A 27,105-nucleotide genomic window follows, 5' to 3' on the forward strand; every position below is an offset into this window, starting at 1 on the left:
AGCCCAAGCGGCTCAGTGATTTAGACCACAGCGCCACCCGCTGTCCAGTCTAGATGTCCAGTAATATCTGGAGAGCACCGCCACGTTCACCATCCCTGCTCTAGAGAGATAAACTGTCTTCTTAACTACAAAATGCAACCGTGCTTCCTAATGTTCAAAGCACTTTGTATCTTATTTCAGTAAAACTTACAACCACCCTGTAAGACAGACCACTGTTATAATTGCCATGCTTTAGATAGGACAGGTCTTCTAATGAGTTTGTGACGGAGGTGAGCTTTGAATGAGGGATATTCTAGCTCACACATGTAGTCACTGTGCTGTCTTCCTTTGCAGAAGCAACCCCAACCCTTGCTAGAGGTAAGAAGTGCCTTATCCTGTCTAGCTCCCACTGACTGGGAGAGGATCCCCAGGGTTTTGGTTAGGGGATATTCCCAGCCCCACCTGCAAATGCCGTCGATTGAACTTGGGGAACTTCTGCATTCAATACAAATCCACTACCACGGTACCTAGGTTCTCAAACACCTTGGTTCTAAATGCCGAAAACCCGGAAGTAAGTGTTCCAGTTTTCGAACATTTTTCGGAAGCTGAACGCCTGGTGTGGCTGTCGGCTATTGTTTCCGGGGCGCCTGCACCAATCACACTTTGGCTTTCAAACATTTCAAACATTTCAGAAGTCAAACGGACATCTGCAACGGATTACATTTGAGAACCAAGTTACCACTGTACAGCCCTTTCCTTGCTATTTAAACAGAAAACAGGATTGCCATACATCCTCTTTTTCATGGGTAGAGTCGTCATAGTGATCCCTTGTTAAAAGCAGAAGTCGGCAAATGTGTCCTCCTTTTTGCTCTTCAAAATATGGCAACCTTAATATGTTAACACCATGTTTGGTGAGGATAATACAGAAGTTGTGGAAGGAGCCAGAAGACAATCTGTAGGCAATACCATATCATAGTGAACAGGGAGGGAGGGGGAGGGAGGGAGGGAGAGAGAGAGAGAGAGAGAGAGAGAGAGAGAGAGAGAGAGAGACCAAAACCCCGTGAAAAGAGCAAAGAGACCGTCCTAATGGGGGTGTTGTTTATTAAAATATAATCTCTATAAAGATACCGTATTATACAAAACAGAGAGATAGAACATTCTATTAATCACATGCTGTACACAAGGCTTGGAGAAGTTGCTACACAGGGCTGGCTTTGCACGGCGAGAGCAAGACAAGTCCATTCAGAACATTTCTGGCTGAGGAGACTGCTGCTCATCAGAAAGTCCTGCTCCTTCTTTCACAGCAGAATCTCAGAGTCCTCCAAAGAGTCGTCCGCGTACAGTAGTTCACCGGCTAACGTGCTGCCGACAGGAAGGGTGCTGGCCTGAGACCACAGCAGTCCGTTCTGTGAGGGTGTGTGCTGCAGCAAAGGGGTATCTTCCTCTTCTGATCTCCTCATGCTGCTGAGGTGATCTTCGTTAGTCCCGCTCAAAATGTATCTGTCCCCCATCCCATTGCTGTCATGGACGTCCACGGTGACCACAGTGGTCTCTGGTTTTTGGGAACAGGACTCTATGATGTGGTTAGGGTCAAGGTCTGTGTCTATCCGGGGAAACTCGGAGTCTTCTGTCAGCTCTTCCACACTGTCCTCCATCAGGCTGGTGTTAATATAAATTACGTCCTCGGGTTCGCTGAGGGCGGGCAAACTTTCCGACAGCTTCTCCAGGTGAAGCTTGAGTTCGGAGAAGACGGGCCGCTCCGCGGGATCTGCCCTCCAACAAGAGTACATTATTTCGTACCTGAGGTAGAAAGGAACAGGGTGGAGTGAAGCACGTTCTGTTTGCTTTAGAGATTTATTGGCCAAAATTCTTCCTGCCGGGGCTTACAAATTTTAAAGCAATTAAAAAATACAATAGAGTCTCACCAGAACAGCAGCAGTAAAAGCAAATACACCTGTGCCTTGGGAACAATGCTTTGGAGTGGAGAGAACAATGGAGGCTCTCTCTCTAATCCGGAGTTTCCCAAACTTGGGTCTCCAGCTGTTTTTGGACTACAGTTCCCATCATCCCTGACCACTGGTCCTGCTAGCTTAAGGATGATGGGAATCGTAGTCCAACTGGAGACCCAAGTTTGGGAAACTCTGCTCTAATCAGTAATAAATTATGGTTGCTGATGTTGACATGAGTCTGAGCTGAGGTGGTGCAGCCACCTGCTGAGGCTAAGGTGTTTTTGGCCTGGCCAGTGATTGATTGGGAGTCCTAGGTGCGCTGCCTTTGAGTTCCATGAAAGAAGGAAGGTGGAAGACAAATAAAATAGCTCTGGGAGTGGTTTTTAATTTTACTTGGGTGTGTACTGGAGAGGAATTCTCTTTATTATTTATTAGACTCCTTATCTTTCCCTTCACCATGAGGATCCTCCAACATAGTGGAGAAGGAGATGTTATAAGGAGGAGCTATAGCAGAACGATGCCCCAATGTTGCATTTTGAGGACCAAGTGGTCAAAAATGGGATATGATACCATGTATATGTAGGGACGCAGGTGGCGCTGTGGGTTAAACCACAGAGCCTAGGACTTGCCAATCAGAAGGTCGGCGGTTTGAATCCCCGCGACGGGGTGAGCTCCCGTTGCTTGGTCCCTGCTCCTGCCAACCTAGCAGTTCAAAAGCACGTCAAAAGTGCAAGTAGATAAATAGGTACCGCTCCGGCGGGAAAGTAAGCAGTGTTTCCGTGCGTTGCTCTGGTTCCCCAGAAGCGGCTTAGTCATGCTGGCCACATGACCCAGAAGCTGTACGCCAGCTCCCTCGGCCAATAAAGCAAGATGAGCCCCACAACCCCAGAGTCGGTCACGAACGGACCTAATGGTCGTGGGTCCCTTTACCTTTATATGTATGGCGCATAATACTCAGAAACATACAGGAGACAAAGCATTCAAAATGCTGGGAATCAGGAGTGATGGAGAAGGTCAAGCGAAGAAACAAACAGACCTCAGAGCTTCCAGCTTCCCAAGCTGGCAGACTGCAGCAGTGACAATTGTCTTGAGCAAACCATTGTCTTTTGCATTACTGCAGAATCTCAGCCAAATTACAGGGAAGGGCTGTATGTAGCTCAGTGGTGGAGCATCTGCTTTGAATGCAGAAGGTCCCAGGTTCAATCCCCAGGAAGGGGTGGTTCAGACCCCTGTCTATAACCCTGGAGAGCCACTGCGAGTGAGAACAAACAATACTATGCTGGACCAATGCTGGACTCAAGTATAAGCCTACTTTTCCAGGACATTTTTTATGCTGAAAAAGCCCCCCATGGTTTATACTCGAGAGCCAGTGTGGTGCAGTGGTTAAGAGCAGTAGACTCGTAATCTGGGGAACCGGGTTCGCTTCCCCGCTCCTCCACATGCAGCTGCTGGGTGACCTTGGGCTAGTCATACTTCTCTGAAGTCTCTCAGCCCCACTCACCTCACAGAGTGTTTGTTGTGGGGGAGGAAGGGAAAGGAGATTGTTAGCCGCTTTGAGACTCCTTCAGGTAGTGATAAAGCAGGATATCAAATCCAAACTCTTCTTCTTCTTCTTCTTTGGGCTGCTCCTTCCTCCCCCTCCTCCGCCTTTGCCGCGGTCGGCAGCGGAGGACGAGCAGCCTGAAATCAGACCTTTCGGGCTGCTTGTTCTTCCTCCGCCACTGTCGCCAACAGCCTCTGCCCCTTGGCACCACCCTAGGTAGGCAGGGGGCTGGGGAGGAGAGAGAAGCCCCCTCTGCCGTGTGCGCATGTGTATGCGCGCACACACACACACACTCCGGCCCACCAGGAGGTTTGTGGTGTGGTGAATCGGCTTATACTCGAGTCAATAAGCTTTCCCAGTTTTTTTGTGGTAAAATTAGGTGCCTCGGCTTATGTTCAGGTCGGCTTATACTCGAGTATATACAGTGCTTCCTATGCATTATTACTGCAGTGAGATAAAATACTTACAACTCATCTAAGCAGCCTTCTGGCTGCTTCAGCCTGTGCCCATGAAGGAGGTAGTCGTAAATTTCATGGTTCTGCACTCCTGGGTATGGAGTCATCCCTCGGGTCGCTATCTCCCACATTGTAACACCGAAAGCCCACTGCAGGGAACACAGAGATAAACATATATTTAGTTGGCGTTACAGAATACCTTGGGAAAGATTATCTCCTAAAGTGCAACCCTAAACACACTGACCTGGGAATAAATCTCACTGAACTCGGTGAGACTGATGCCCAAAGGAAGCTAGGATTGGGCTCTGTTCCCTCATACATTGTTTGAAAATTCTATTTGTGTTTGGTACAAATGCAGTGAAGTTCACATTTGGGGTGGGGGGTGGGTTGTAGGTGTTGTCAACTTCATCAGATACCCTTCTGCTGCATCAGAACTAGGTGCACAGGCAAGCGTCAAAACGGACATGAGTATATAAGGGCTACTTTTTCAGTTCAAACGAATGGATAGATGTTGCATGAATTTCTCGTTTTCCCCAATCTCATATAGTATTCAGTTTGCTACATTTTCCGCACCAGTTTGCGAATTTCAGGGTGCATTTATCCTATTAGTCATACCTTGGGTTACAGATGCTTCAGGTTGTGCGTTTTCGGGTTGCGCACCGCGCTGAACCCGGAAGTACTGGAACGGGTTACTTTCGGGTTTTGGTGCTCGTGCATGCGCAAAAGCACTAAACTGCGCTTTGCACATGCATAGAAGCGCCTAATCGCGACCTGCGCGTGCGCAGAAGTGGCGCTGCGGGTTGCGAACGCTACGAGTTGTGAACGTGCCTCCTGCACGGATCATGTTCGCAACCCGAGTGTCCACTGTATACACTTTTGGGGACTAATTGCTCCAAATAAAACATACTTGTGTATATTATTTCCACCAATACATTCATTTTTATGCATACATTCCCCTGATATATACTTTCTTTGGGTGACAGGAGTGGAGACGTGCATTGCAAAATTCAGACAAGGGCAACTTTCAAAGAACCGCTGTGTTCCATTTTGCATAATGTTTCAGGAAGCCTGAATTACATCGGTGTGCATTAAAATGCAAACCAAACTGAATGTTCCTCCCATTACGTACCACGTCGCTTTTTGTCGTGTAGACGCGGTCGGCAAGACTTTCTATCGCAATCCATTTCACAGGCATCTTTGCGATGCGCCCCTGCCGGTAATAATCGCCGCTGTAAATCTTCTTGGATAAGCCAAAGTCTGCCACACACACAGTCATGTCGTCCCGTAACCTGCCCATTGATTAATATGAAGTAGCATTAATACAGATTCATGTGAAAAGGACAAAGGCAACTGAAATATGTAATATTATGTGCAGGCTTCTGGAAAAGACAAAAGGCATGGCAACGATGTAGCTTTGAAACCCATGTGGTCCTTCCCACAAGGAACCCCTGGGAAAATGAAGATCTATTAAGGGATTAGGGATTTCTAATAAGACAGTTCACAGCATTCTCACAAAACCACAACCCCTGGGAAAGCCCTTGAGGGTTAAATTAGGCCTTTAATTTTATAGCTTGGATGCACCTTTTAAATGACTCACAAACACTTCCAAAATAATAGTTTGCACTGATGGGAGGTCTCCTGCCACGATTCCCATCAATCTACCCATTTATTATTCTCATGCTGTTGCTCCATTGTTTGCCTTTTTTAATTGGTATGTTCTTAATTTATATTTTATGTACGATTGCATTTTGTGCATTGACGAAAACCACCCTGAGATCACATTTACACAGTCAAAGGCTATCTACAAATTGGAGAAAACAAAATAAAATAAATTGCACAGGTCCACAGATAAATATGTTCTGGATCAGGCACAGGCAAACTCAACCCTCCAGATGTTTTGGGACTACAACTCCCATCATCCCTAGCTAACAGGACCAGTGGTCAGGGATGATGGGAGTTGTAGTCCCAAAACATCTGGAGGGCCGAGTTTGCCTATGCCTGCTCTGGATCCAGGCAGCTGCAGAAAATAAAAGTTTTTTCCCCCTTTTAAGCCCCAAACAAACTGCAATTGTTGGGTGAGGCCTGCTAGGATCTTTTATCACTGCCTCAACAAATTGCTAGGCAGCAGTCTGAAAAGCTAGGAAAACCTGGGCTAGACCTGATCCAGATTCTGGCACATTTTGGGCATATCCTTTTATTTGAAGCATTTCTTCCTTGCAGTTCAGCCAAAAAGGCTCTGAGAGAGGCTTGCATAAGATCAGAGACAGTCCATGCCTGCAGGCTTACAGTCTAAAATAAACTACGCCAAAGCAAACAGGGATACAGAAAGGAGAGGAAAACAAGCAAACTCTGGCACCAGTTCTTAAAGTCACATGACCAGCTTGAATGGAAATAGTTTAGGAAGCGGAGACCACTTCCCACCATCACTTTTCACCAGTTCGGTGGCAACCCAGATTCTCAGATCTGGGCTCTGTAACTGGTTCATCTAGGCCAGGCCACAGAAAATTTGCAAACTTGGGAGAAGGATTCCTCTTTAATGTGCAAGTTTTCTAAGTGCAGGGAGCCTTTTTGCCTCCGATAGAACATTCAAATCTGAACGCTCCCCGCAACTGCAGACTGAAGTTCCAGCATGATTATTCTGAATCTGCTCCTAAAAAGATATTCCAAAATTCAGAAATAAAGTAGTTTCTGCTTGACTTTTACTCAAACCTGCAGATTCACAGCAAGATTAACATGCACTTTTCATTCCTCTTTCTGGAGCGGCAAAACCCAGAAAGAAGACTGAAGCTGGACTGTTTTATTAAGAGTCGAAGGAAGGAACGTAGAAACTCACATGCAGTTCCGAGCAGCCAGGTCTCTGTGGAGGAAATGCCTGTTGCTGAGGTATTCCATTCCTAGAGCAATATGGATCATAAACTTCAACAAGGTCTGCAGTGGTACATACTGGGAAAGAGGAGGAGAGATGAAAAATCGTAATGAATTCAACGTATTGTTAACAAGCAGCAGCAACAACAACAAAACGGTCATACCTCGGGTTGAAGTAGCTTCAGGTTAAGCATTTTTGGGTTGCGCTCCGCAGCGACCCGGAAGTAACGGAGCGCGTTACTTCCGGATTTCACCGCTCGCGCGTGCGCAGACGCTCAAAATGACATAACGCGCATGCGCGGAAACAGCGAATCGCGACCCGCGCAGATGCGGGTTGTGTTCGCTTCAGGATGTGAACGGGGCTCCGGAACAGATCCCGTTCGCATCCAGAGGTACCACTGTAATGAAAATTAACAAACCTCCATTTTTAATCAAAGATTTAAGGCTGTTTACAAGGATAAAAGAAAACCCATTCAAGAGCAACCAAAACACATTTCCCTAAACATTTCCTAGGACAAGTGTGCCCCTCCAAATGTTCCTGGATTCCAATTTCTATCAGCCCTGGCTAGCATGAATTTTCTTAATTCCTTACCTATCAATCTATCAGGTACTTATCTATATATTCCATTTATATTCCGCCTTTTCTCCAAGGTGCTCAAGGTGGTGTACATGATTCTTAGTCTCCCCTTTTTATTCTCCCAGGGCTTAGTCCGATGCTCTAACCGCTACACCACACTGTATCTCAGCGAACTGACGACAAAATATATCTCAGGATTCCTTGCACAACAGAAAACCTCTTCCCCAGCCAGCTCCTCACTGACCCTGTGCTGAACGTACGTGATCCTTCAGAGCTGGGCTCTAGTAAATGATAAAATGAAATTCATCCTGCTCCTTTTAGAAGAGGGAGAAATGTGGCCCCCATTTTCCATTCCAGCACAGCGGCAGGCAGGATAAAGCTCTCTTTGACTATTCCCAATTACATGCAAAGACATCATTTAATTTTCCACTTGTTTGCAGGTCACGCAGATTCATATGCTTAGTTATGAACAACTCCTTTGTTTACAGCTGCTGGACAGAATCATCATTTGTTTATAGCAGGGTTCATTTCCCCTCCATATTTTCTTTAGTGAAATAAATGCGAGAAATCAAATTAAGCCATTCGTTTATCACCAAAAAGAGCACCGTCAGCTATTGTGACGATTTGCTTTCCACTGAAAGGCCCTTCAGTGGGTTGTCCTGTTTCAATAGGACTCCTTTGTGAAAACTACGGAACTGCTTTCGCCACAAAACGTAGGACAGCCATCTCTTCCAGAGACCTTGTCTCCAGAACAATTAAGGCCTTTCTCTGCTGTTCCAGTACAAGGATAAGAGTCCATCCGTTTTTGACACTAACAAGGAGGACCACAGCCTGGTCACTTACAGGAACAATCCTCCAGAAAGCTGTCATATTTCTTGCAACTGGACTTTAGCATCAGTGGGGTTTTGAACAGACATTAGATTTCCTTCTGTCTGGCAAGATTGTGGCCTTTATATCTCGCCAAGTGCAACATAAGTAGGCAACACTCAAAGGTCAGGAATCAGTAGCTCAGCAGATGCACACAACAAGAATGAAGTCCCAGCCCGTTCCAAACCAAGTGACAAAGCAAACTGATCTGAATACTCATTCTGCCTGGCAAAGTACCTGTTCGCTTAAAGTTCCAGAGTGCAAAATCCCTTTATCCATCCAAGGCAATTGTGAGAGGTGAGAAGAGGCTCATGGGCCAGTCTACCTTTATCCTCCACTGTCCCCCACACTGATGCCTCCATGAACCTCTCTTGCCAAACGGTATCCCTCCAGTTATTGAATTTGGCCGCTGAACCTTTGATGGAGCCCTTGTGTCTTTATAAAGCCTTCTCCACCCTTAGGGCCCCAGATATTGTTGGACTACAACAGCCATCGTCCTTAAGTCAGCATGGCTAATGGTCAGGGATGATGGGAGTTGTAGTCCAACAACATCTGGGGACCCAAGGATGGTGAAGATTGCTTTATAGGAGATGTTATTCTTGTGTGGCTGTGGCTTAAGCTCCTGTGCTGGTGCAGTCATGTGACTACGGGCAGGTGACTAACGGGATTCAGCATAGCAGCCTGCGGAAACTTTCCTGGAAATAAGCTGCACTGAACACAGTGGAACTTTAAGGTGCTGGTTTTGACCTTTAAAGCCCTTCACGGCCTAGGATCCTTGTACCTATGGGACCGCCTCTCCCGGTATGCCTCAAGGTCCATAAATGGCAACACTCTAGAGGTCCAGGGCCCTAAGGAAGTTAGATTAGCTTCAACCAGAGCCAGGGCCTTTTCAACTCTGGCTCCGGGTCGGTGGAACACTCTGCCTCATGAGACCAGGGCCCTGCAGGATCTGATTTCTTTCCGCAGAGTTGTTCTGCCTGGCCTTTGGCTTGGAGCCAATTTGATTCTCTCACCCTCTTTCTTTTTCCTTTCTCCTCCTGTGATGAGGCTGCATTTTAATATTTTAATGTTTCAATATTTTAATTGTTGTATTTTAATCTTGTTTTTAAGTTGTATTCATTCAACTTGTTTTTATTATTGCTTGTTAGCTGCCCTGAGCCCGGCCTTGGCTGGGGAGGGCGGGGTATAAATAAAAATTATTATTATTATTATTACATAGGTTTGCACTGCATATCTCTTAAAGATCTTCATTTGTTCACACCCCCCCCCTTTTTTTTACATGGAACCACAGACAACTTGTATTTTTTTTCCTCCTTAAAACAGTTTTGCTTTCTGCGTGGCACAGCATGCCTTTTGTTTTGTTTTCTCAGCTGCAGAAAAGCAATGCTAAAAGTACACTGAAATGGCATAGCAGGATTCAGATCAAGCCTCTAAATGTTTTCCTGCACTGGACAGTGTTGCCGGATGAGGATCTCCTCATTTCTTAGAAGGAGGAAGCAGGGGTTTTGTTCTCTCTCACAATACAAGCAGTACAACCTTTCCTCGGGAGGTGGCTGGACTCTCCTTCCTTGGAGGTTTTTAAGCGGAGGCTGGATGTCTATCTGTGTTGGATGCTTTAGTTGAGATTCCTGAATTGCAGGGGGTTAAACTAGATGACCTTTGGAGTTCCTACACTGGCTCCCAGTACGTTTCTGAGCACAATTCAAAGTGTTGGTGCTGACCTTTAAAGCCCTAAACGGCCTCGGTACAGTATACCCGAAGGAGCATTTCCACCCCCATCGTTCTGCCCGGACATTGAGGTCCAGCGCCGAGGGCCTTCTGGTGGTTCCCTCACTGCGAGAAGCCAAGTTACAGGGAACCAGGCAGAGGGCCTTCTCAATAGTGGCGCCCTCCCTGTGGAACGCCCTCCCATCAGATGTCAAAGAGAAAAACAACTACCAGACTTTTAGAAGACATCTGAAGGCAGCCCTGTTTAGGGAAGCTTTTAATGTTTAATAGATTGTTGTATTTTAATATTCTGTTGAAAGCCGCCCAGAGTGGCTGGGGAAACCCAGCCAGATGGGCGGGGTATAAATATAATATTATTATTATTATTATTATTATTATTATTATTATTATTATTATTATTATTATTATTATTATTTTCCTTCCAACTCTATGGTTCTATGATTCTATGAGCAATACAAGCTATTATCACATTTCTGGACAGACTCCCAGTCTTCTGTCCTACCAACAAGGCAATTCTCTCCCAAATAATTGATTACCTGTGGGCCCATTCCAAGCCTTGAGCGAAGGAGGAAGCTATGCAAATCTCCATATTTCATGAACGGGAGAATCACCATGGGTTTGGGGACGTGCTGAGAACTTGGTTCTATACACACACCTAGAAGGGATGGAAATAAAATCAGCACAGCGCTTTCATTCAACAAATGTCTGCTGGAAAACTTGAATGGGGGGTTGGTCCAGCAGAATTTCATCCCAAGGATCCCAAGGCATCTATCTTGTGAAAATGGGGAGTGGAGGGCTCCGCTTCAAATCTCCTGGTCTCCGCCTGCTTAAGGGAGAAGGCAAGGGGCTTTAATCTCTGCTCATCAGATTATGAGCGGAGATTAAATCCTGAGCATGGTTCAGGGAAAACGGCCCGGTGGACCAAACTGGGCATCCCTCCTCACCCCAGCCAGATTGGTTTGCAGGCTAGATGTTCCCCAACCCTGATTTATCAGACAAAATAGCCACTACTTAGGCCTCCGCAGAGATAGTGACACCCACCCACACCCCGGCCTTATGCTACAAATAAAATCTTGTCTCTGACAACTGCCACCTGTTGGGTGACCCACCCAGAAGTTTGATGACATTTGGATGATCGAAGTCTTTCATGCAAGCTGCTTCTCTGAGGAACTCTTCGATTTCTCGCTGGGAAAAACTATCCACTGAAAAATTGCAAGAAAAGGGGGGGAAATGCTTATTACAAAGGGTAATACCCCCTTCCCCATTTTAAAAAAATAATTGTAAATATCCCTTTGCCTGTGGCAATCAATCCATTAAATTTATTCTATATGGCCAAAGGCTTTCACAGTGAACAACAGAGGGCAAAAGCAAGGCATTGCCCTAATATATATATATATATTCCAGCATTTGCCAGTTTAACTATGAAAGGAAGAGGCTGCCTGGCTGTAAATTACAAAACAGACTCCCCCCTCTCACACACTTTGAGTTTATTGAAAGGTCACCATATATCCAGACGGGAGTTGTTACCTCAGCAACATTTTTTTGGCACAACTAGATAGTTTGGCTGAATATTTCAAGATGGATTTTCTGTGTTCAGAAAGCAACCTTTTCACTCTGTGGCTAAATAGGGATCCAGATCTCCCAAGCCCCAAAACTCTAACTTTGATCCTTACAGGATTACATGTATTTTTAAGATAACTCCAATATCATCAGATTCTGTTGCAAATTTATTCTATGATTTCGGATTCCCAAAACCAGAAATGTGTGACTACTTCAGGTTCCAATTCCCTTTCTTTTGGGGGAATGAGGACCATGGATTCAGAAGAAGTATCAGAATGCAAGAGAGATTTGCCCTCAGAACTGGCCCCAGACATCCCCTTTGTTCCAAAAACTCTAGGGCAAGAAAAGCCAAGTTTTCTAATAGCTCTTTGGGCTCCCATTCTCAAAGCACGGCTGTGGGCACCACTGATTGGTGTTAATGAGCTCAGTTTTTAGGGCAAGTACCGTATTTTTTTGCTCCATAAGACACACTTTTTTCTTCCTAAAAAGTAAGGGGAAATGTCTGTGCATCTTATGGAGCGAATGCATGGTCCCTGGAGCCGAATTGCCCAGGGGCGAAAAGCAGATCATGCTCTTTTTTTTGAAAGAATGAAGTGGGTGTTGAAACAAAAGCCGCTGATCGGCAAGCGATCAGAGGGAGATAAGGGACGCTAGCAATAAAGGAGGCTGCCTGGGAGGGGGGGAGGTAAAGACAGCGAACTTGCAAGGAGAGGAGAGAGAGAAATTAGAAGAAAAGGAGGAGCAAAAAACTGCTCCAGCTAAGGAAAAGACACTAAGGAATACAAGAGGGAAGTGAGTGTTGAAAGGAAGCAGCTGATCGGTAAGCGATCGGGGAGGGAGATAAGGGACGCTAGCGATAAGGGGGCTGCCTGGGAGGAGGGAGGTAAAAGCCCATGGATCCTCAGGATTTTTACATTGGGTCACCCCAAATTCACCATCAGATCACATAGCATGTCCATGGCTACAGACTGCACCAAAAAAAAATCATGCACCCACTGTTGCATTCAAAATATTTTATTTCTTGTTTTCCTCCTCTAAAAACTAGGTGCGTCTTATGGTCAGGTGCGTCTTATGGCGCGAAAAATACAGTTTGATGGAGGCAATCACATCAGGAATTTTGGGGCTGGGAGGGAAGCAAACTTTCGTCAAGAGAACTCTGGTTCATGGTTGAAGCAGGTCCAAAGGCCTATCCTAAAGGCAGAAATGTTTTCGTCTGCCTGTATCCCATGCTGGAACATGGGTTCAGAAGGCTTGGCAAGGCTTTAGTCAAGCTGAAACGATGTACCAGGGTGGAAAAGATACACAATTTGTTCGCAGCTGTGAGTGACCTTCACAAGACGCCCTAAGAACAATGGAAAACTGTTTCTGCCAAGTGTTCATCTCATCACCTTCTGTGTACCAATACAGTTTAGTTGTGAGCAAGGGGGAGGTTTAAAAGGAACCAATCCGTGTGTGCAGGAAAAGGTGTCTGGGATGTTGGGGAACAGAGATGATGTCCTTTGTGCTCTGGTCTCCATTTTAGCTTCATCTCTTTTCTATCCAAGCAGCTTTTCCTAACGTATTTTCTGCGCTGTAACTTCACATGTCTCGGGAACACGCACACAGAAAAGAAAACTTTGCTTTTAGATTGCTGCTTGTAATAATTTTACCCTGTGTTATGTCTTCTGTGCTGAGATATGTAGGCCAAGAAGTACTTGCTGGACTTCTAAATCTAGAAGGATTTTCTATCATTTTCTTTTTTAGAGAAGCTCCACAGTACTGTCAAACCTCCCTCGCAACCAGTGCCGGATTTACGTATAAGCTAAACAAGCTATAGCTTAGGGCTCCACTCTCTTGGGGGCCTCAAAAAAATTAAAAGGAAAAAACCCGGGATGTACATTTCCAAAATATAAGATAAAAAACAAATAAAATAAAACCTACCAACAGCAACAGTGTTTTGTGTTGTGTAGGCTCCTATGATGTAAGTAATGGGCCCTGCCAGTATTTCACTATTAATATACTTCTTAATTGTATTTCAATTCAACAATTACTTTGATAAAATACATATTTTGTTATGTGCAAATGGCTTTAGATACCTATTAGGCCCATAAATTTGATTGCCGAAGAATTGATGCTTTTGAATTATGGTGCTGGAGGAGACTCTTGAGAGTCCCATGGACTGCAAGAAGATCAAACCTATCCATTCTGAAGGAAATCAGCCCTGAGTGCTCACTGGAAGGACAGATCCTGAAGCTGAGGCTCCAATACTTTGGCCACCTCATGAGAAGAGAAGACTCCCTGGAAAAGACCCTGATGTTGGGAAAGATGGAGGGCTCAAGGAGAAGGGGACGACAGAGGACGAGATGGTTGGACAGTGTTCTCGAAGATACCAGCATGAGTTTGACCAAACTGTGGGAGGCAGTGGAGGACAGAAGTGCCTGGCGTGCTCTGGTCCATGGAGTCACGAAGAGTCGGACACGACTAAATGACTAAAACAACAGGCCCATAAATTACCATATAGCATATATTCAACACAAAAAACAGCGACAATTTGTTGTTGAGAAAGGACAGGTGGACATATAAAGGGCCCCATTACCTTCAGTAGCTTAGGGCCTCATCAATCCTAAATCCGGCCCTGCTGGCAACACACCTAGGGGCATCTGAATGTTTCTTATGAAAAACCCCAAACAACTCTAGGCCTACCAGATCTGTTGGTACTTACACTTCATAGTTTTCACAGCTACTTTCTGGGTAGTTCCATCAGGATTGCTGAGATTCCCTTCCATGACTGATCCAAACTCCCCTAAATGAAGAAGGGGAAAAAACACCTTGCATTTATATCTGTCCAGCACTTAGAAATCAGTCATTAGCTTTATTGGGCTTTCTTAAGGAATGTTTCATTCTGGATGGTTTTATTTGATGTTTTAAGTATACGTTGCACACCGCTTTGAGATTTTAAAATTAAAAATATAAAGCGGTACAGAAATGAAAAGAAATGAAAAAAGTGGAAAGAAGCAGAGGTCCCAGCAAAGGAAGAATGGATACAAAAACATGGAATATGCAGAAACGGCAGAAATATGCAGAAACTTACTGGAAGAATAAGAAATCAAGATAACAAACTTTTTAATGAAAGAATGGAAATGGTTTATTGAATATTTACAGATAAATTGCAAACAGATAAAAAACATTGGCAGGATTATTGTAATAACCTGCAGTTTCACAAGAGTATATATTTAAAGTAGATAATTAAATGAAGAGATTAAATGAATTTGGATATGCGGAAGATATTAAAAAATAAATTTAAGGAACCGCAGAAAGAGGGGGAAGGAAGGATGTCAAACGTTGAAATGTTGAATTGATTGTAAAACTAATGAAATGTATAAACTTGAAAAGTAGAAATAAAAACCTTTTTGAAATAATGAAATGAAATAATGAAATGTAATGAAATGATGATAATGAATTTAATAATAATGATGAATTTAATAATAATTTAATAATAATGATGATGATGTAGGCTTTCCTGTGAATTAAGTGTGCTTCAACCCTTTGGTGTTTTCCCAGGGAACAAGTCTGGTCTTTTAGATGCTAAGGGGGCTAGATTTCACCTTGCCCAGCAGAGGGCAAGCAGGAGCTTTCTCCTGCCAGTCGGGGGAGCAGAAGAACTCACTTAAGGTATGTCATTCTTACCTTCTCCCAAGATCTTCCCCAGAGCCAGGTTGGTCCTAACAATCACAACATCCTGGAGTTTCTCCTGTAGCTCTTCGCTCACACCAAGGCTGCCCACTGCAAGAGAGGCCTTCTGATGAGTTGGGGGAAAGGGAGATGGCATGCATTTTGATTCAAAAGCCTAAGACAACCAGAGGACACCTACTGGCACCCAAGGAAGCGGGTGGCCTCTTCTATGCTTTAACTCATGGGTAGGCAAACTAAGGCCCGGGGCCCGGATCCGGCCCAATCACCTTCTAAATCCGGCCCACGGACGGTCCGGGAATCAGCGTGTTTTTACATGAGTAGAATGTGTCCTTTTATTTAAAATGAATCTCTGGGCTATTTGTGGGGCATAGGAATTCGTTCATTTCCCCCGCCCCCAAAAAATAATAGTCTGGGCCCCCCCACAAGGTCTGAGGGACAATGGACCAGCCCCCCCCCCCCGCTGAAAAAGTTTGCTGATTCCTGCTTTAACTTTAGCTTGGTCAACACCAAGTTGCAAAGTTACGTAGTACAGCTTTTCCTTGACTATTCTACTTCAGAGCAGGGGTGAATAATCTAGTGACTGACCGACCCTTGAGAGGGGGATTTTCTCTTCCTTACCAAAAAGAACATAGAGTATCAGCAAGTGACTTATAAAACTTTAAGAGCGTCTAGCATAGCATAGATAAAAGCCATACAAAAAACCCATAAGTCAGGCAGCAGCAATGTATAGTGGTGCCTCGCAAGACGAAATTAATCCGTTCCGCGAGTCTCTTCGTCTAGCCGTTTTTTCGTCTTGCGAAGCGACCCCATTAGCGGCTTAGCGGATTAGCGCTATTAGCGGTTTAGCGGCTATTAAAGGCTTAGCGGCTATTAAAGGCTTAGCGGATTAGCGACTAAAAGGCTATTAGTGGATTAGCGGCTTAGAAAAAGGGGGGAGCGGAAAAAAATCGGAACACTCGCAAGACGTTTTCATCTTGCAAAGCAAGCCCATAGGGAAAATCGTCTTGCGAAGCAGCTCAAAAACGGAAAACCCTTTCGTCTAGAGGGTTTTCTGTCTTGCGAGGCATTCATCTTGCGGGGCACCACTGTACATATATATCTCCATCAATAAGCACCATCAACCGCCAAACGCCTGGGAGAAGACATACGTTTTACTTGACAACAAAAGGATACTAATGATGGTGCTGGGGGGGCGGATCTCTCTAGGGGTCCTCCACAAGTGAGGAGCCACCACTGAAAAGGCCCTGTCTATCATTGTCACCCTCTGTGCCTCCATCTTGGAGGGGGCACCCAGAGGGCGGCCTCAGATAAATAATTTTAATCCACCAAATGCGGTACAGCGGTACCTCGGGTTAAGTACTTAATGCGTTCCGGAGGTCCGTTCTTAACCTGAAGCACTGCTTTAGCTAATGGGGCCTCCTGCTGCCGCTGCGCCGCCGGAGCACGATTTCTGTTCTCATCCTGAAGCAAAGTTCTTAACCCAAGGTTAGTGGAGTCTGTAACCTGAAGCGTATGTAACCTGAAGCGTATGTTACCTGAGGTACCACTGTACCACTGTGTGTTTTTTTAAAATAAAGAAACAAAACATTAAGCAGCTGTAGTGACACATCCAAAACTTACGTGTCAGTTCAACAGCTCTGCGGCCGTAAGACTTCTTTGCTCTGTAATTTACAGCCAGTTCTGACTCACTGCTGAAGGCGTACCTAAGAGCGGGTGGGTGGACAGAAAGCACAACATTGTCATGGCGCCGTAACAGTATTGCCCTCAGCCTGAATTCTCTGGAAAGCACGGGATTCACAGCTGCAGAATGAGGCTAGGGGGTCGTCACAGACAGATGTTGGGCTCACAATGAACGAAAAACAATAGGAAACGTCACTATTCTCATGTTTTTCCTTTGAATGGATTGACCAATACACTCGGTTCCATTACTTTATCTCAAATAGACTCCTGAATTAAACTTGACTATGAAAGAATGCTGAGTCACTCAGCTATTTTGGGGCAGGGGGGGAAAGCTATGTGGATTATTCATTTCCTATTCCTATAACCACGCTCTTATGAATAACAATGTAAAACCCTATAAACTTTCGCTTCCGTACACTGTTGTGTTTTCCCTTCCTGGCTCGCAGTTCCAAGCTTCTCAAAGAGAAACCAAGACTTTCTGAGCTGGAAAGGCCAAAGCGATTAACCTGAAGGCAATTAACATGCATAGAAAAAGAAAGAAAGAAAGAAAAGGAGTAAGAATCATAGAAGAGAGACAAAGCACACAATAAATGGTTTATCTTTTTCTGAAATCCTGTCCCTCACCTCCCAAGTGGCTATTCTTATTGTTTTTAAATGCTTAGAGCTTTTAGTCTTTGAAATATGTTTTTATTTTATTTCAAATTATATTGTTTTACTGCTTTGTTGTTTGCTATTGTTTGCTACTCTGTGCACCTTTGGGAGGAAGGCTGCAATAGACATTAATAATCATCATCATCATCATCATCACCCGAAGAGGGAAGTTTCCATCTAAACAAAACTAAGAGAGTCAGTTTCCTTACTTCCTCTAATATCCCAGATCAGCACAACAGAACACAAAAGACCAACATTTCACAATATCCGAGCTCAAATCACCCATAGTGCCCTCCAAAAAGCTGTGGTTTTGGTGATGTGATGGAGCTTGGGAACTGAGCAACTTGGAATAGCACCACTCAAGTGTACTAAGCTGTTGGGAGTTTTGCAAAGAAGGTAATAAGTTTACTTTAAAGCCAAACTCAACAAGTGTCTTTACTGAAAGCTGGTGTAGCTCAGAGGTGTCTGAGGAATCGAAGACCTGTTAATATTTCTGCAGCAGGGTCCCAGCAACCTCCCTGTCTCCAGCAACTTACAGCCACCCAATCGGCAGGGAAAGGGAGACTTTTTACCCACTGCTAAGAAGTCTTCTCACTTAAGAGTGAAAGGCGGAAAGTAAAAGGAGGAGAGTCAGCCATTCTTAGGGTCATTCTGGAGAAGGGAGAACACCAAGGAAGAGTTATTCTGTATGCTCCAAAGCAAAGCATTTAGAGACACCGAAAACATAAGGTGCTCCAGTTTCTACAGAATGGTGTGCACGTTCCATTGTGTGCAGTTGAACCTCAAGGAAAATACAACTTACATTGCGCCAAAATAAGACATTGGAGTGCCAAATTGTTTGCCCGCGTGAAGGGCAGTGTGTGGAGTTGCAATGCATCTCTAAATATTATTCTTGCATAATTGTAGGATTATACTGTTGTCTTAGAAGGGTCTGTCATGAAGCGACACTGCACTTCTGAATTTGCCACTGCACTACCAGTATAACTTGCTAAAGGGCAGACCAGATGTGTATCTGTTTATTAAATATATGGATACGAAGAGTTGGTGGGAGGGTAGCTTTCTACACTAAAGGAATGCATGGGGCAGGGAGTGACCTGACCTCCCTACACTCTGCTGTCTAAAGACATTTTTGCCAGAGAGCTGGCAAGGAGGAAATGCCTTAAAGCCTTGGAAAGCAGAGGAAGGTGCTGGCAGCTGTCACACTGCTCCTGTAAGAAGTTCGCCTCTCCATCTCTTTTAATAGCCAAACACCCCTCACCATGCCTGCTTCATATACTTCTGGAACGGGTCCTAAACACTGGCAATGCCTAGAGAGGACAGAGTGTGCGTGTTGCCCAGATAAGAATGAAAAACCATTTTTTCCTGCCTGAAAAAAGTTTCACACCCCTTTAAACAAATGTCACAGCAACTTGTTCGCTGTGATTCTCCAGGGTTCAGTCTCTTAAAAGTTAGATCTGTGTAAGTTTGCGGGGGTGGGAAACACACCTTGTCCTTCTTGAACAGATGTGCAGAAACATGTACACAAACACCAATTAGGGCATTATTGTTCTGCATCAAGGCTTTGCCACAGCCCGGTTTTTAGAGGCACATTAGGAATATACTTCTCTCTCTCTGGCCCACTCAGAACAGCTGCTCATTTCAAAAGGTCTTACGAGAAAAGGGCAAGAGCTGCTCTGTTTGGAACTCCGTTGTATAAGGTCACAAGGGAAGGAGTTTTGTGAGCCAGGATTACAATGGGCCTTTGTTGATGCAAGAAAACAATCCTTGGATAAAGCAGCAGCCTCCCATGTTAAAAGTGACTAAGGATCAGAAGAGGTGCGTGTTGTAAACAGTATTCACAGTTGCAAAGCACAACCTGTTCTATTTCCAGAGGGCTCCCCCCCTAAAATAAATCTGATTCCTGTGATTCCTCCCAATTCCTCTGATTCCTCCCAATTTTAGAATGACCAAAAGGGGACCTAAGGCAGAGGGTGACGATTAGAGTGGCCTTAAGTTCAGAGACACTTGACTGTGTGTTATTTTATTTTTTTGTAAAAATATCCAAGACAATTAAAACCTTTAGCAGTCAGAAAACTGTTCACAATCACATGCTCAACTGAATCATGCTTCACAAAAAGGTTACAGAGCCTCTATTATCCAAATCTGCTCATTACATGAATTTGGGCTCTGTGTCCTTTCTTACTGCTCACTGGGGCATCATGGAGCTAAAATCCAGTTTATTTAAATCCAATTTTGTTTCAGCAGGAGGAAATTAAACGGATGCTTAAGGCTGCCATCCTATGCATTCTTGCTGGGGAGTCAGTCCAACAGACCTCTGTAGTTTTACTCAGAAGTAAGTCCCACTGTGCTCAGTGGCTCTTACTGACATGCAAACATGCATACCATTTCAGCCTAACTTACTTAAGTCTTGGGCTGAGCCTGGGAGTTCAGCACTTAACTAGCCAACCACACTGACCTCTATTCAATTATCCTGCTTAATATAGACTTTAGAAGGTAGCTTTCATCACAGGGGATTGTGACTATCCCAGATGCATGGAGGTTTTCTGGCTCAACATTAAAGGTGGACGTTAATGCCAGCTTTATGGCAGATTGCTGCTGAAACCCAGTGAATTTTTGCATCGCCCAATCAGTGAATTTCGGCTAAAGGTGTGAATGGGCCCCTAGAAACCAGCTCCCAAGCTTAAAATGATTAGAATTTTGTCTTTTTTGTGTGTACTTACCCAAACTTGGTCTCTTCTGTGAACTTTTTCCTGATAATCACAGACGCATACAGGATTAACCCGACGACGACAACTCCACATATAAACCCGAGGACTATTGCCAGTGAATGTGTGCTTCTTGATGCTGGAGTTGAAGAAGAGGCAGTAGATACGAAACCTAAGACAATAAGACGCGTTACAGAGAAAAGGGAGTGGAGATCTTCATACAGTTTGGGGACCTGGGGAGTGTTACAGCGATGATTCTTCAACATCAACTTTGTTGGGCTGGTCATGTTGTGCGGATGCCTGATTATCGTCTTCCAAAGGAACTACTCTATTCCCAACTTAAAAATGGAAAGCGTAATGCCAGTGGTCAACAAAAGAGGTTCAAAGACTCAAGGCAAATCTTTAAAAAGATAGTATAAGCACCGACAACTGGGAAACACTGGCCTGTGAGCGCTCCAGTTAGAGAACAGCCTTTACCAAAGGTGTCATGGGCTTTGAAGACACTCAAACTCAGGACGCAAGGGAGAAACGTGCTAAGAGGAAGGCATGCTTGGCAAACCCTCACCATGATCAACTCCCATCTGGAAACCTATGTCCCCACTGCAGAAGGACGTGTGGATCCAGAATTGGCCTCCACAGTCACTTACAGACTCACTGTTAAGACCGTGTTTATGGAAGACAACCTTACTCGGCTATGAGTGATCGCCAAAGAAGAAGAAAAAGACAGTTTGGGGACCTGGGGAGCTGCTTATGAGGGAGAGTCACAAGAAGATTTCAAATATGTTCAGAGTAGGTGCAAGTGGATGGCTTCACTAGATTTGCCTGTTCTGAACTGGCCCTATTGAAGGTTCAAGATGTGACTATATTGCAATACACATCTCTCGGTTCAGTCACAGAATCATAGTAGAGTATTTACGCGGCATGAGCCCTGATTTGTTTGCAAGGATGTAGAGGAACATTATGTCATTCAAAAGCTATCTCACGCCACAGCGGCAAAAATGTTAATTGCCCCCAAATGGAAAGAAGCAGAAGTCTCAGCAAAGGAAGAATGGCTACAAAAACATGGAATATGCAGAAACGGCAAAACTTACCAGAAGAACAAGAAATCAAGATAACAAACTTTTTATAAAAGAATGGAATTGAATGTTTACAGGTAAACTGTAAACAGATAAAAACATTGGCAGGATTATTGTGATAACCTGCAGTTTTGTAAGAGTATATATTTAAAGAAGATGGATAAATGAGCAAATTAGGTTAATTTAGATATGCAGAAGATATAAAAAATAAATTTAAGGAACCGCAGAAAGAGGGGGAATGAAGTCAAGTTTTGAAATGTCAAAATGATTGTAAAATGAAGGAAATGTATAAAATGTATAAACTTGAAAAGTGTAAAAAATTTTTACAACAACAACAAAAGTTGTCTCCCGCCTTCCATTGCATCTCTCCAATACTTTTCTTATTGCAAAAAGTCTGATTTGGGGGTGGCAAGCATGTGTGTTGCGCAACAGCTCCAAATAAACTTTTATTGCACAGCCTTGAATTTGCCAGATTATGATAAGAACATAAAGATGAGCTTGCTGGATCAGACCAATGGCCCGTCTAGGCCAGCATCCTGGTCTCACAGTGGCCAACCAGATGCCTGTGAGAAACCCTCAAGGAGGGCCCAGGCACAGGAAAACTCCCCCCACCTCTGGCCCCCAGCAATGGAAATTCAGAAGTATCACTGCCTCTGACCTTGGAGGCAGAGAACAGCCATTGATATGCAGATGACACAACCTTGATGGCAGAAAGTGAGGAGGAATTAAAGAACCTTTTAATGAGGGTGAAAGAGGAGAGCGCAAAATATGGTCTGAAGCTCAACATCAAAAAAACGAAGATCATGGCCACTGGGCCCATCACCTCCTGGCAAATAGAAGGGGAAGAAATGGAGGCAGTGAGAGATTTTACTTTCTTGGGCTCCATGATCACTGCAGATGGTGAGAGCAGCCACGAAATTAAAAGACGTTTGCTTCTTGGGTGAAAAGCAATGACAAACCTAGACAAGCATCTTAAAAAGCAGAGACATCACCTTGCCAACAAAGGTCCGTATAGTTAAAGCTATGGTTTTCCCAGTAGTGAAGTATGGAAGTGAGAGCTGGACCATAAAGAAGGCTGATCGCTGAAGAAATGATGCTTTTGAATTCTGGTGCTGGAGGAGACTCTTGAGAGTCCCATGGACTGCAAGAAGAACAAACCTCTCCATTCTGAAGGAAATCAGCCCTGAGTGCTCACTGGAAGGACAGATCCTGAAGCTGAGGCTCCAATACTTTGGCCACCTCATGAGAAGAGAAGACCCTGGAAAAGACCCTGGTGTTGGGAAAGATGGAGGGCACAAGGAGAAGGGGACGACAGAGGATGAGATGGTTGGACAGTGTTCTCAAAGCTACGAACATGAGTTTGACCAAGCTGCAGGAGGCCGTGGAAGATAGGAGTGCCTGGCGTGCTCTCGTCCATGGAGTCACAAAGAGTCGGACACGACTAAATGACTAAAAAACAACAAAGCCTTATGCTTTGTTCATTCGCCCAATCCTCTTTTAAAGCCATCTAGGTTGGCCACTGAATTCCACCTGAAGATACTGTCAGGCTGCAAGTGTCCCTTAGCTAATTATCACGCTACATTAGTCCAACTTACCATTCCCTGGAATAAAAACTGCCACTGGATCACTGAATGGCCCCACTCCGCCATTTGTAATGGCAGCGACTCGCACCATGCAGGTTGCATTGATGGCCACGATTGGAATGTGAACGGCACTGGAATCTTTACCGGTACGCAAAGAGAGATTCTGCTGCAAAGGGGGGAAAGTTCTTTAAAACACAGAGGAATTAATGGGGAAAGACTTTGTAGACCCATTTCCTCCCATTAGACTAGATAATTAGCTGAAAACCCAACATTTATCCCCATCCAACAGATTTCCAGATCAGATTTCATGCTTGTTTGCTGAACATAAACAGGCAGCACTCATGTCAAGAGAACAGCTATTGATTCATGGAGAGACACAGTTTCCGTGAAGATAGCACTCCAAGTACGAGATGGTAGCTCTGGCCAGCATTTTTTTGTAAACGCTCTTACTGCCAGAGTCAAAATTCAACATAAATTTTACCCAGTTCTACAAGCTTCCAGCTGTGGACCATCAAGCCCCGTCATTGCAAACCTGTCCTCCTTACAGGCAGAGCCAAATAATCAAGAGGGGGGTACAGACGAACAAAAAACTCCCCAAACTGGAGTGCTATCAGAAAGCCGAGGATGGGAACGGTTTGTAAAATTCATTGCTTTCTCTCTGTGCTCAGCCTTTTCCCACTCCTTTCCGAATTTGTAAAGCCACAGGAATGTTCCTAGCAAGAAGTACCACTTAAACCACAAAGTTAATGTGTTTAATTAGAGAAAAACCATTACTGACATTGATTAAGGATTGTAAACCTTTTATGGATTTTTTGTGTGAACGAGAGAATGAACTTGGAATATCTGGATTTGAAGACTGAAAAAATATTGGTTTACGGAAGATAGAGTGGTTGGAAGTTAATGAGTGAATATGATATTTAGCTGCAGGACAAAGAACCGGGAGTCTTTTTATCTTTCTTTATTCTTTTTTCCATCTCTCTCTTCTTTCGTTCTTCCTTCCTCCTTTCCCCCCTTTTTACTCTTTTCTTCTTCTTTCCACCTCCGTTCCTTTTAAGATGAAACATCTCTTTCATTTCAGTGTATTATGAAAAGATACTTTGTATTGGATATGAACTTTTGTATATCTTTGGACAAGGATCAATAAATATAATTAAACACATAAAAAGTGCCACTTTGAAGATAAACAAATGGGGCAAAACCAGTTGCTATACAAGGAACAGAGAACAGGCAAAATAACTGGGCTTCAGGAATCTTGGGAACCCAAAGCCAACCTCATCTCACATGTTTGCCCATGAATATTTGACACAGAGCATCAGAGTGCAATCTTATGTCCACTTGCTTGAGAATAAGCCCAATTAACAAAAATGAGACTTATTTCTAAGTAAACATGCACAGGACTGCAACCTTAAGATATTCTTGAACGCTTACTAATGGTCTGGAAATTACCTGTGTTTAAAGCAGCACTGCCTTTAAGGAAAATATTAATTCTGACAACTAGGCATTCTCTTAACACTTGTGATATTTGTTTGTGTACATGGGAATTCAGCAGACAGGCAAGGTGCCGTTTTGATCTTAGATGCCATGCTTGTAGCTAGAATTCCTCCAGAAACGAAATGGGCATTTGGGCACTTACAGCTAAAACACCTTTACGCAGGAGCAAAGCAAATTGTTTTAATAAGCTTAAGTGATGCAGCGGCATCCCAGCCAGATATCCCTCCAAGAACGCTAGCATATCTGATTTGACACAAGAGATTCCCTTTCCCGTCAATTCCCTGTTATTTCCTGGATATCTAGTGAGTCAGCTGAACAGCTGAAAGAATGACAGGTCCTGCTTCCTGCTGAACCGCTACTGAAAACCAAAACACACAAAAAATAACTTCTTCTGTGACTCACAGTCCAGCTGGCAGGCTGGCATGTAATGCTCGGTGTCTTTGTAGAGCAATGTGTTACGGTAGTACAGCTTCAACTGAATAAGGCTGTATCAAAGGTCTGTGTAAACAGGAACTAGGCAAAATTATGAAACGATTAAGGCTCTCAGCTGATCGTTAATAGACCGACTGGCACACACACCACCCCAAAATGGGGAAGCTTTAACAAAGGAGGGATTGGATACTGGTTAACATGGAGCAAAGGGTGGTGATGGTGGGTCACAAGTCAAATCTGTTTATATACCCCATTATATAGCCAAGGTTTGTTCTTGGTTTACAGCTCGTGGTTTATCTGGAGCAGGGCCAGATTTAGGTTTGATGAGGCCCTAAGCTACTGGCGCTGTGGGTTAAACCACAGAGCCTAGGACTTGCCAATCAGAAGGTCGGCGGTTCGAATCCCCGCGAGGGGGTGAGCTCCCGTTGCTCGGTCCCTGCTCCTGCCAACCTAGCAGTTCAAAAGCACCTCAAAGTGCAAGTAGATAAATAGGTACCGCTCCAGCAGGAAGGTAAACAGTGTTTCCGTGCGCTGCTCTGGTTTGCCAGAAGCGGCTTTGTCATGCTGGCCACATGACCCGGAAGCTGTACGCCGGCTCCCTCGGCCAATAAAGCGAGATGAGCGCCGCAATCCCAGAGTCGGCCATGACTGGACCTAATGGTCAGGGGTCCCTTTACCTTTACCTTTTTAAGCTACTGAAGGTAATGGGGCCCTTTATATGTCCAGCCGTCCTTTGTCAACAAAAAATTCTGACTGTTTTTGGTGTTGAATATATGCTACAGTGATGCCTCACAAGACGAAATTAATCCATTCTGCGAGTCTCTTCGTCTAGCGGTTTTTTCGTCTTGCGAAGCAACCCTATTAGCGGCTTAGCGGATTAGCGCTATTAGCGGTTTAGCGGCTATTAAAGGATTAGCGGCTATTAAAGGATTAGCGGATTAGCAGCTAAAAGGCTATTAGCGGCTTAGCGGCTTAGAAAAGGGGGGGGCGGAAAAAAATCGGAACACTTGCAAGACGTTTTCGTCTTGCAAAGCAAGCCCATAGGGGAAATCGTCTTGCGAAGCAGCTCAAAAATGGAAAACCCTTTCGTCTAGCGGGTTTTCCGTCTTGCGAGGCATTCATCTTGCGGGGCACCACTGTATATGGTAATTTATGGAGACCTAATAGGTATCTAAAGCAATTTGCACATGTTGCCATTCAACCAGTCCATGCAGAATGTAGGCACCCTATATATAGAAAGGAGTAAACCAGTGATATTTTCAGGAGCAGGCTAGCAGGTGGGGCCCATTACTTACATCATAGGAGTCTACACAAAACAAAACAAAACAAAACAAAACAAAACAAAACACTGTTGCTATATGTAGGTTTTATTTTATTTGCTTTTTATCTTATATTTTGGAAATGCGCATCCAGTTTTTTTCCTTTAATTGTTCTGGGGCCCCCCAAAAGTGCGGGGCCCTAAGCTATAGCTTGTTTAGCTTATACGTAAATCCGGCACTGATCTGGAGGAGACAAACCCCACGTTGGGGTACGGATGACACACTAAGCTGAAACATGGCTTAACTGGGTATAGCAGCAGCAAGGAGGGGAGGAATGAGGCAGCCACAGTCTCTTTTCCAGAAGTCCAGTATTTGCCATGAACTAGTTCACATAAACAAAAGGCCACTGAACTAGATCAAAAACCTCTGAACTACACCTGAAAGTAGTTCCCATAATTGCCAGGTGAACCAAATGTAAACTATATTTATTTGGGGGCGGGGGGAAGAACTTTGAATGATTTCTAATTTATCTGCATGTTTAATCTCCTCCAACCCACTCCAACCAGGAGGCACAGGCTCTTAGCATCGACCAGAATTAATTTTTAAAAGTTAAAATATGGAGGCGACGATCTAAGGCTTATTGGGCAGATATAGAGGTGTTGGTGTTGCTGAGGATGCTTAGTCACTGTTGCTAAGCAATCAGAAGGAAGGAATATGAGGCATTTCCTATATTTTTCTTGTTGAAGAGATTCACTCTCTTCCAACCGGAGCAGCTTGCAGTGAGAAATGCAAGTACAGAAACCAAGCGAATTATGCTTTGTGCCTCTAGCAGCTCTGTAGCTGGCACAAATTAAGTAGGGTAAGTCTTCTGTAGTAGGGAAATGCAACTTTGAGGAAAGCTTTACCTGTTGACATTCTGCCTTTCAGACATCTTGTTACCAGTCTGTTGCCTCTGATTTACGTTTTGACCTTATATTTCTACACAGCAGCTTGTAACATTCTGAATTGTTTTGGGTTGAGGATGAACTTTTTA

At 44.3% G+C, this 27,105-nt stretch overlaps 1 protein-coding gene across 2 annotated transcripts in view; it reads right to left on the reverse strand.

Annotated features, from left to right (window-relative positions):
- Window positions 1–1,063: 1,063 nt before the first annotated feature.
- The window catches only part of MERTK (MER proto-oncogene, tyrosine kinase), a 54,354-nt gene continuing 28,312 nt past the window's right edge, over window positions 1,064–27,105 (reverse strand). Inside the window, exons 9-19 of one of the 2 annotated variants that reach the window (XM_081188456.1) lie at window positions 22,903–23,056; window positions 20,247–20,370; window positions 16,816–16,898; window positions 15,190–15,285; window positions 14,225–14,305; window positions 11,073–11,165; window positions 10,500–10,618; window positions 6,760–6,869; window positions 5,056–5,215; window positions 3,939–4,075; window positions 1,064–1,779 (exon numbers count right to left, since the gene is read on the reverse strand). In XM_081188456.1, the coding sequence (XP_081044582.1) occupies window positions 1,278–1,779; window positions 3,939–4,075; window positions 5,056–5,215; window positions 6,760–6,869; window positions 10,500–10,618; window positions 11,073–11,165; window positions 14,225–14,305; window positions 15,190–15,285; window positions 16,816–16,898; window positions 20,247–20,370; window positions 22,903–23,056 (1,659 nt within the window). In that variant the 3' untranslated portion in view covers window positions 1,064–1,277. Of the gene's footprint in view, window positions 1,780–3,938; window positions 4,076–5,055; window positions 5,216–6,759; window positions 6,870–10,499; window positions 10,619–11,072; window positions 11,166–14,224; window positions 14,306–15,189; window positions 15,286–16,815; window positions 16,899–20,246; window positions 20,404–22,902; window positions 23,057–27,105 lie in introns of both variants that reach the window. The other variant, XM_081188455.1, reaches the window with a different exon arrangement.

This window comes from Podarcis bocagei (assembly GCF_964188305.1).
Source record: "Podarcis bocagei genome assembly, chromosome: 3".
Taxonomy (NCBI): domain Eukaryota; kingdom Metazoa; phylum Chordata; class Lepidosauria; order Squamata; family Lacertidae; genus Podarcis; species Podarcis bocagei.